The sequence below is a fragment of the Rhopilema esculentum genome, chromosome 15, assembly GCF_057945365.1.
Source record: "Rhopilema esculentum isolate cy_ngs chromosome 15, ASM5794536v1, whole genome shotgun sequence".
NCBI classification, from domain to species: Eukaryota; Metazoa; Cnidaria; class Scyphozoa; order Rhizostomeae; family Rhizostomatidae; genus Rhopilema; species Rhopilema esculentum.
In genome coordinates, this window is record NC_142829.1 from 10411550 (window position 1) to 10422464 (window position 10915).

The following is a 10915-nucleotide window of genomic DNA, read 5'->3' on the forward strand; positions in this document are numbered from 1 at the left end:
GTAAGAATGTGAGAAGGCTGAAGCCTAGTTATTGAGCCAAGTGCGAAAAAATAAATAGCGAAACACTAAACTTTTCCAGGGGCCTACCAGAAACTAAAATCTAGCATCTTATGCAATGGTCGACGGGCACACCGGCCTACCAGTTCGTGGCCGGAAGGTCCCCTCGAAATCTGATACAGTGAAACCATTTGTTCCAAAAAGGGCCTCATCTGACTTGTATTTTGATGTTTCATTACAAATAATGAACATCTTGAATCACATTAAAACTATTATATGTAATTGTAAAAAGGAGTTGGTGTTTCTATCAAGAAAAACTCCTTACTGACACATACCCAAAGAATTGGTTGATTTAAACCATTTTCTCTTCCATTTTCAACGTATCAGCGCTCAGCGTCATGGCACCTACGCACTAGTAAAAGTTTTCAAGCGATATATTGGACTATCCTCTGCTGACAACGGCGGCTAAATTCGTGAGGATTTCATTCAATTGAAGGTAATGGGAGATTTTCTTGATTTGGGGTTTTTTAAAGTAAATGTTTTTCAGGTTTTTAGATTTTTGTTAGTTCCAGGTTCAGTTGATCTGAACGGCATTAGGCAAACAGTTCCCTTGGAGTTGCAAAGTTAACCAAGATCTTCGGCAATGTTGATGATCGAACCAAAGCAAGCAGCAACAAAAACTATTTTGATTCAGCAGTTGAGTCCAATACAAACTTGATGGTAACAATTTCTTTGACTCAAGTCATAACAGTAACATGATGCAATGCGAACGTGCAATGACTGTTCGACGGGCGTCACTGCGGTGTCGCGATTCGCCTCCCAAACAATTTAGATTTTAGCTTGAGCTTGACTGCTGAGTATGAAACACGACATGGGGAAAGGTATTGCCGCATGAAATAAACAATGGACAAGGAAAAACAAGTACAGGAAATGTACAGGGATAGAATGAATTGCTGTCAAACGATGACAAGAATAATCCACATTGCACAATTTGTACGAGTTTGGAAAATAAGGTGTAAGAGTAAAATTGCGCAACATTTCGAGTCACTAGTAGTTCTCAGGAAAAATAAAGGCAAAGTCAAAACAACTTGGCAAAGAGAGAAAAAAGAGAAGAATTTGTGGAGGGTTTCAAATAGGCTTCCTGATTTTCGCAATCTCGCTACGTTTCATCCGATTCTAGGGAAATCATATTTTGAAAGTAGATAAATATAGAAATTGATTGAAATAATATTCTTCGTCGCTTTGAACCATTTCTTGTACCAATATGTAAATTATCCTATTTTCAGGACACGTTTTTATCTTGAGCTGTTTCGACCACGTATTGCACTTTTAGACAACAATTGTCCTAAGGTAAGAAAAATACTTTCTTCTTCCATCTTTGGTCCCATCTCAGATCTCCTTTTATGTATTTAATTGTATCAAATCGATATGGAAAAACAGGGCTTTCATATGTGAACAGCATACTTTCCATTTTGCTCCATATCTTGCTTTGTGTAAAAAATGATCAACAGTCCATGCCTAGCACTCTTATTTTAGCTCCAAAGGTGTGTGATAAAATAATCAAATATAAGCACACTGCCAACAGCTTAAATTTAAAGTTAGATGTTTTCATTCACAGCCCTTTCAAAACAGACATTCCTGGAGGAAATCGTTTCGGGGCAAGTCAATATATTATAGTTTACAATAAACGCTGTGACCTGTTTAGAATTCAAAAACCCATAAGAATATTCTAATGTTGCTGATTGGATTGTTAACAAAAGGCCTTTTATGTAGGTCTAACCAATCGATCATCGATATGCGTCGTGGTTTGGTTCCTTTAGAATCAGGAGAACTTCGAGCCTTCTAGTGTCCAGAAAAGCAGTTAACAATAATCGAGTTGCTTTTTCTGAAAGGTGCCCACCTTGCTTGCACGAAAAAAAACAAGTTTCTGAATGGCGGCTAATGCTCTTGGATAAACAATATTTGATCACTGAATGTGAGCTGATTGGACGACTCTGGTAATTGCACTTAATATTATTTTTCATTAATTATGTTTGTGTTGGAATGTTCATGACATTTTGAAAACTACAGAGTCATGAAAGTTTTGAAATAAGATGTTCTTGTTATCATTGTGATTGGAAGTTCATAATTAAGAATATCATTTTCTTTAGACATTTTTTTATCCAGATAAATTACATGAAGTTTCAAGACATCACGTTACTAAAATAAAATATTACTAAATGCAAGCTACGTTACATACACTGCAGAAAAGATACCCAGATTACACCTAGACCTTAACATAAAAGAAAAACAGCCTCTTACATAGAAATACTCAAAAATACAAGGGAATGTGTGACATGGTTTGTGAGGAGATATGACTGATCTTTAATCGAAGCGTTTAGTTTTAAGAAAAATACTTTAATATGAAATTCAAAAATTAGCATCTCGAATGCCCTACTACCGGCTGTTTCTAAAAAATGAACTAGGTCACTGCAGTACTGGAATAGGGTCTCTTATGTAATCAGGCATAGGCGTAAAGTCAGGGGGGCTCTGGGGCTTCAGCCCCTCCTGACAAAAACCGAGGGGCGGCTGAGCCCCCCTGGAAAATAAGGACGTACTTTACCAAGTGTTATATTATTGGTTTCACACAGAAGATTGGAGCTTGAGTATAATTTATTCAGCTTCTTTAATGTATTTCTAGACAGATATTTTGCTAAAAACTTCAACATTATTTTTTCAATCAGATGCAGCCTTTGCATATGAGCTGCAAATGTATTTTCCAATTAAACATCATTTCTAATTGTTATCCTGGATAAGTGTCGTTTGCTGGTATTTTTATTTTAAAAATCGCAAGATGATCTATTTCCGTGGAAATGTTATTTAAGAGCTTGTTTGAAGGTTGTCCATAAACTGTGTGCCTATAATTATATAAGATCCAAGCACGTGCGGGGGTGTATAGGGGTGTCACACCCCCTGAAACCTTAAGATAACTCGGCGGTAAATTTACATGTTTAAAAAAACTTTTGTTGGTAAAAAATGATTTTCCATCACTCACAAAGACCCCCCTTCCCAACATTTAACTTGGTCCCAATCCTCAAAAGGAAAACAGTCACCTGTGAGCCATACAACGGGTGCATATATACAAAAATTTGGTAATCATACACTAGATGAAGTGTTAAATGTCATGGCAAGCAATAAGGCTTGTAGAACTTGTTCTTAGTAAAAGGCATAATGATGAAATGTTAATTCCAATGCTGTTATCAGTTTTTACGATTGTTTGCAAGATTTTGACTTAACTAACCGCTCGATAAGGAATTATCCCATCTCAGGACGGCTTTGTTTTGGAGCCTGCACCGTGCAACCATATTTTATCGGCTTTTCATTTCGTACTTTTAATAAAAATCAAGTATTGTCACAGTGGACAGTAAAATTATTACGGAAGTTTTGAGAATGAAATGTATCTGTCAAAGAACAGACAGTCTGTTCTCTGAAACAAGCTTTATAAAAGCTTTATGGTTTTACCTTTTTCATGCGAATTTTTCTTACTTACCTTATTCAGACATTCAAATGACGATTCCCAAAAGAGTAAAATGTCTACCTTTGAAGATGTTGAGTTGCCAGAGGATCGCAAACTAAGAAGAAGATCAATCTATGTCATCTTCTTGATTACCCTCTTCAGTTCAACGGGTAAGAGTATTTGTGCCATTCTGTTCATATTTCTCAAACATTACAAGCTTTTTCAACAAAATCTTAAAGAAGAAGGAAAACAACAAAACTTAAATTCTTTATACAGTTATATAATGCAGCGGAAAATGTAATTGGCGTTGATATCAAGAGTTCTCCTTCTTCTTCTGGGAGCGAAATCATATGAGAAGATAATTTGCTATGGTATCAATTATTGAATTTGTGATTAAACAATGATTGAGATTTTCAGAATGGACAATGAGTTTCTTTCACCAATTACAGACTATGCAATCACAATGCCATCACTCTGGCCTTATATGAAAAAGGTATGATTAAGTTTAAAGTTGTTTTTTGTTATTAGATTAAATTAAATTAATCTTAGATTAGCACTTTTCACCTTTTAGTTTCTTTATTGGTAAAATTGATTTTTCAACAAAGTCCTTTTCGCAATTTTTAAGCTTAATCCAAAAAGTGCTGTTTACAAGCCAAAAAAGAAACTATATTCTAGGTGTTTGATAAGAAGATAAATTTTATGCCCAAAAATTCAAGGAAACATCAATTCATAAAATGCATTAACGCCGTTGATGACCAATTATTATCACAATAAAAAAGGTTAAATATCTTAAAATGTTTTTAGTGTGGAAATGCTATATTTAAAAGACCTGGCCGATTAAAAATGTTCCGTAGCCAAAAAATCCCAGGAAAAATCGCCTCCCAGCATGCATTTTTGCCTTTGATGCCAAATTTAATTCATGCAAGACATTTGTCTTTCTTTGAACTTTTTGGCTCTAAATTTTTTGTCATTCATACTCAGCAGCTAAATAATAGCAGCTACATTCAAAGAATACATTGTAAGTAAATCTTTAACTACTTAAATGATCTTGACTCAATTCTTTTACCAAAGTCATCATTGCATGTCAGAAATAGATGTATCCTGATCATTTTCAGCTGTAGGCGTTTTTATTCTGAGTTATCGTTTCGAAAAGCTGTAGTTTTTCGGAAACGTTAGTGATTTGGCGAGACTTTAAATATAAAATTTTAATTGCATCAACTCATTCAAGAAATAGTTGTGTCCTGGAATTTTCGTCTAAGAGAGAAATACTTGCGGATTCCACTTCAAAAAATACAAAAAAGCCAAAAAAATGAATTTTAAGAGGTTATAGCATGAAAATTGCCTTGCATCTGCGTTGCCTTGCAGAAGTCATTCAGAACATATTTCTCAAACAAACTCCATAATCTTTTTATTCCTTCCAGACAGCTAAAGATTATTACTATATTTTCTACATTTTGATTAGTTTTAAAAATTACGGTACGCTCGATATATTTCTCGTTCTCATCTTTTTAGATTGATCAGCTGGTGAAACCAAGCCATCTTGGCATAGCAAATGGTGGTTATTGTCTCGGGCAGCTGATGGGTTTGCCTGCTTTTTATGCATGGCATAAAATCCATGGAGCCCGGGCGCCTCTTCTTGCCTGCATTCTGCTCAAGTTCTCTGCAGCTTGTCTGTATGCTCTTGCAGCAGCATTTCCTGGAAGCAATGGTCTAACCATGCTTATAGTGGCAAAATTTTCAACTGGTTTTTCTAGCGGTACGAAAATCATTTTTGCCTGGTATTGAATAGGTATTTAACAAATTATCACCTGTTTGCTGGCACAATTCCAAACTTCCGAAGGTAGTTTTTACGACTATGAGATATAGTTTTTATGAAGCAGTGCCATGGCCCTTCTTCTCGATCGAGACACACCTCTTGTCTCTTAAACCTAAAATCGCTAGGAGCTGCTTACTAACCTTACTTAAGACTTATTAACCTCATGTCAGTTAACCTACGCACGAATCTTTCAGCTGAAGTCTACAACTCTAAGTACTGACCCATCATGGCATATCACTGTGATAGCCTCAAATGCTCTCTATTTAGGTATGGTCAATTAATTATCCTTTCTTCTGTGCTATTCTTACTAGGTCAAGTGGTTGTTTGTCGTACAGTCTTGGCACATTCAACGACTGTGAAGGAGAAAAAGATGAGCTTTGCTTTTCTTTCTACATTTGAGGCTTTAGGATTTGCAATTGGACCAGGTAACCATTAATCTTGAGAAATTCCTCCGAATTGAATTAATATGACGAGCTTTGTTTTGGAAATATAGGAGGGAAATGCACTATTGTTTTTCATTTATAAAGAATGCCCTTATTACACATTGATGAAAGGAAAATTCAAAATTACGGGAATCTGTCTGTGCTGATTTGAACTAGGAATATCTAAAGGAAATAGCAAAAATATATTTTTATAAACTGACAAATACACATCTGAAAAAAGTGGAATAAGGTTACAATAGCTGATCTTTTAATGATGAGCTGAAATTAAACTAGCTCTTCTCAGCTCGGCGTGTCATGATACTGCCACAAAATGGTAAGAATTGTCTGCAGCTATGCGTGGACATTTCCTATTTTCTTTCACAAACCATAACATGTCAAAGTTAATAAATTCCAAACAACAGGTAACAGAGAGAATGATGGCAGTCAGAAATGTAAACAAGGATTTTCTCTTAAAGACTGTTAGAAAACTTTATTGCATGTACAATTAACTAATTTCTTATGAATGTCTCTTGTTTAAAGTTTCTGAAAATGGTGAGAGAATTATAACTGCAGAAAGATAATTTTCTATTGCTTAATTTCATTTCTAACATTATGCTTTAAAGACCAAAAAACATTTTTTTAAGTTTTGATTTATTATGTTTGTATCAGATATTTTATTCATATTCAAAACAAAAGCGGTTACATCCCTGTTGCACTTCGTATCCTAAAAATATTAAATTGTTGTACTTTAAAAAATGGCAAAACCTCTTGCTGCTGCTTGCAAATTTTAGTGGAAATAAATGAAGGTAAGGAGCAAAGTTAGCAAAGCAAGATGTTTTGTGAATGAAGAGATTTCGATATATTTTACCAGAAACCATGATTATATCTATAATTGCATCTATTCAAATGGAGCATAAGGCTCAACTCTTGATTTGCTGAGAGCTAGCGTCAAATCACGTGGCCTCTCTCGCCTATGAGCCAATCACAGACCCAGCAAGTGTGAAGAAACTTTGGCCAAAGCCGAACAAGATACATTTTTACCATTCTCCGTTAAAAGAATGACGTTTAAATTCTGATGCAATAAAATTTAATTTTTTTCAACCACATACGCACACAGATAATACAAATGATACAGAACAGGGCATTTTACCTTATTGAATCAGCCCCTATTAAGGTCAGATACCAACCACACGATTAATTGTTGAGAAGGTTATGACAAATGGCCGGGCCACAATTGTACTCAAAATTCTCAAGGAAATGTGCCCAGAAATTCTCAAGGAGAAGTTTTTAAGGAGAACTCAGATCTCAAAATACGAGAATAAACGATCTCCAAATACCTAAACTACAGCTGGAACTTTCAAAGAAAGGTTTTTTACGGCGTTGCAAAGTCTGGAATGATATCCCAAATGACATTTAAAATTTTGAATCTACTGACCTTTTTAAGCACAGAATGAAAATCCTATTTCTTAGGCCAATTAAGTAAAATCTATACAGATTTAAGATATCCCTAATATGACCTCCTGGTAGTCCAGTTTAAGGCTTGTTTCGATTTGTTTCTTTTTTTGTCTCATGTTTAACTAGCTCTATTTAATTTAGTAAATCTGTTATTTAAGGACTATCATGAATAAAATGAATATGAATAGCATTAATAATACCTCAAATAAGTTTCATACAAATTTGCCGTGGAACCTGCCCCCGATTTTGCGTTGTTTAGAAAATACCGCATTGCAAAATTAGCTAAAGGAAACCGTCACATAAAAGGGGTTTGAAATTAACAAAAAAATTTGTCAATAATATCTGGTGTCTAATACAATTAAAATTTTGCATATTTAAGCTTTTTCAAGTCTGACTATCTCATTAAAATCTGCTCAGTTTTAATAAACTATGATGAGCAACGAATGCAGACTCAATTATGATAACGTTCCTGTTTCAGGGCTTTCAGCTTTTCTGGCAATCGTTCTCAAAAGTGAATACCGTCATTCGTTTATCATCCTTGACGTCTTCAACGCTCCTGGATGGCTCGGAATGTTTATGCAGACTATTTGTTATCCTTCAGTATTGATCTGGTTTAAGGAGTACAACCTACAAAGAGACAAAGAAAATAAAACATGTGATTTTTAAATATAATCATATATATTCCTTAACCTATGCAAAACTTTTCGGTTTTTTGAACTAAACGTAACGTCTGCAACAATTTGATAGAATGTCATATTTTCATCATGACGAATACTGAAATTGATGATATTATTTGTTTACTATGAATATCAAATTAGATATGTTACTTCATTCAACGTCTTTATCCGCTAAATATTCAAAAACTCAAATTTTTGTCATTCATCATTTCAGGTGAATTGCCAAAACCGGACACTTTTGCAATGATTTTGGTCGCAATTTCCTATTTTGTTATCTATGTTGTTTTTTCAGCACTCGAGACGTAAGAAATCATTATCAGTTACTAAGATTAATGAATAATAATACATTTCTATTGCTCTAACTTACTTTTCTTGGCAATTCTGTAACAACCAACTATCTCACTAGCCGCATTATATTAGATTATGTATAAACAATTTATAGCAATTCCATTATACCTCGACAAACCTTTGATAGCAAAAGACATGCATGTAACTTTCTGGTAACAATTACTTACAGCAAGCACATTCCTTGATAAATATGTGCCTTAAAATAGGAGAGAATCCCCTCAAATGCATTGCTTTGGACGTTGAGACTGTTTACAAAGAAGCTGTTTCCGTTATTTCAAAGATTGTATTACTCAAAAATTTCGGGCTGCAGTCATCGTTTCCTGTTACTTACAGTTCTGATTTCTGAAAATGACTTTCTTTTTTCAATTTTTCTCTGTTCATAACAGTATTTATATCAAAGAAAATTTTTGTAAATCAAACTCCATTAGCTTTTTGGCAAACTTCAGCATTCTTGACGAAAATTCAAATATTTGTTGCTCATATTACCTTTAAGGCTGACCGCTCCACTCATGTTAGATGAATTAGCCTTTACCAAACAAACGGCAGTTTTCAATGCTGGCATCTTGCTGTCTTCTCTTGGACCTATTGCATTTCTATCGCTTGGATTCATTAAGTGCACATCACAAAGGTGATGCTTTGGTTATTATTCAATTACCCAATACATGCTATAGATTCAAAATATACCCTTGCATTCAATTAATCAAGGAAAATAATTTACATTTCAACATGCCCCTTATTATGACTTTGGCAAACAGTTTATGACATTCTTTTCATCTTTAATTGCTTGTAGCGAACTAAATTAAACCGATTCGCCCAAAAGACGTCTCTAAAGATTCTCCCTATTAAAATATGAATGTTAAAATGCTTTATTAATTCAAACCAACTTTCCTATTCAAGTTATTGAATTGTTTTTCAAAATGATTTTCTAACTTCTGTTTTGATTAAGAATGGATGAAAGACAAATGGTTTTGGTAGGATGTACAATTGCACTGTTAGGCGTTGTCACATTTTTACCGTGGGGAAACACATATCCAACTCTTCAAACAAACGGTGAGCTCCAATACGGTTTACTGACATGATATAATAGTAAGATGATTATAAATTGCTTTTTAATAAAATATACGATTTAAGTAAGTATCCTATGCATAAAAAATTCCCAACCTAATTCCAGAATAATCATATGCCGTCTTTTCAATTTTAGAGCTTATCAGAGCTGGTAATCTGACCAAAATTCTTTTGAAAGAAGGATGTCCAGCTAAATACCATTGGTGTAAAAATACACCTAAAATACAATTTTGGCAATTAATAACTGCTGAATTGATAACCATGATTGGCTTCATGCTGACATTACTAATAATATATGGATTGTATTCAAAAGTTATTGGTCCAAGAAAACAGGTACTATCTTTTAACTTCAAAATTTCTTTTTCATTGTGTTTCAATTAGTTTATGGTGAAAATGAGCAGAAAAAGTTTCCTCTGAGCATAATATATTCAATTTTTCAATGACATTCTTCTACAAAATAAAAATCATTAGAGGCATTTTCTGTCTATCGTCTACCTAGACCTTCTTGTTTTGTTTTGCTATGAAACAAAAGATCAACATAGGATATTGATATTATTTACTTTTGCCTTTTTAACTTTAAGGACAAACTTTTCAGATATCATTTTTCATTATAGTCTTTTTACAAAAAATCTTAAAGACAATAGAAGACTTATACAAACAAATGTTGTTTTCCCACAGGGTTTTTATATTGCTGCTATGTCTGCCAATTCGTGTCTATCAGGGATCATATCACCATTGCTACTGGCGTATATTTACGAACATTTGGGACCCAGATATGTATTTATTACGATTGCTTCTATTTTATCACTTTTTATCCTAGTATTCACTTATTTCTATAGCAGACTAGTACCTTTTGAAGAATACATAAAGAAAAACTAGAGTCTGGAAATTAAACTGTTTGAACTTTTGCTAGATATTTTTGAATGAGAGTTGAACTTCCTATTAAAAAATACCTTTGTTTAAACTTGGGATGACTTGCTATTGTTTGTCTGAATAAGAGACTTTGTGGATACCAAGCTTAATACTTTCTTCTTGATATAGGATAGAATAATTCACAAAACTTTATATTGCGTTCCTTCATTGTTGATGTTTTGGCCGCCAGAGATTCAAACATTAAGTTTTTCTTTAATAGTTATTACAGTAGTAGCAAGATAAAATGTGTCAATTCACTTTTCAACCAATGAGTCATTACTATTAGAAAGAAAGTTCTTCCATATCGATACTGCGAACATTAATTTTCTGGCTATCCTTAGAATGTCATATCTAAGAGTTTTTCTCGCCACAATCCGGGTGGTGGCTTTCACTGATTCCCAGAGTAATATAAACATGTTGACCCATCACCTTCAATGTTCAAAAAAGTTTCCCTCCAGCCACCCTGGCCCTTCCAATGGTATCGTTGTTTTTAGCCCAAGTAGTGAATGCTCAACCAAAGATCGGAGAAACATTAACCTCGTCATGTTCAAATTGCAATGATTACATGACAAGAACAAAATGGACATTTCATAGAACCCATCTTGTTGAAGTATTACGACTACATCCCTGGTGTGCCGTCAATGTCAAGTTAGTTAATTCGGGTTCGGTATTGATAGATTGCTTCCAGACATCAAAGCAAAAACTATTTTCAAGAACGGCCAAATAG

General features: G+C 34.1%; 1 protein-coding gene across 1 annotated transcript; it reads left to right on the top strand.

Moving 5' to 3' along the window:
- The first annotated feature begins 1541 nt into the window (after positions 1-1541).
- On the top strand, positions 1542-10310 carry LOC135685273 (major facilitator superfamily domain-containing protein 8). The gene is made up of 11 exons (XM_065201154.2): positions 1542-1994; positions 3536-3663; positions 3943-3986; positions 5006-5249; positions 5621-5734; positions 7665-7841; positions 8078-8165; positions 8705-8839; positions 9158-9261; positions 9413-9609; positions 9955-10310. The coding sequence occupies exons 2-11, from the start codon at positions 3567-3569 to the stop codon at positions 10153-10155; spliced, it is 1401 nt and encodes a 466-aa protein (XP_065057226.2). The 5' UTR covers positions 1542-1994; positions 3536-3566; the 3' UTR covers positions 10156-10310.
- The last annotated feature ends 605 nt before the right edge of the window (positions 10311-10915 follow it).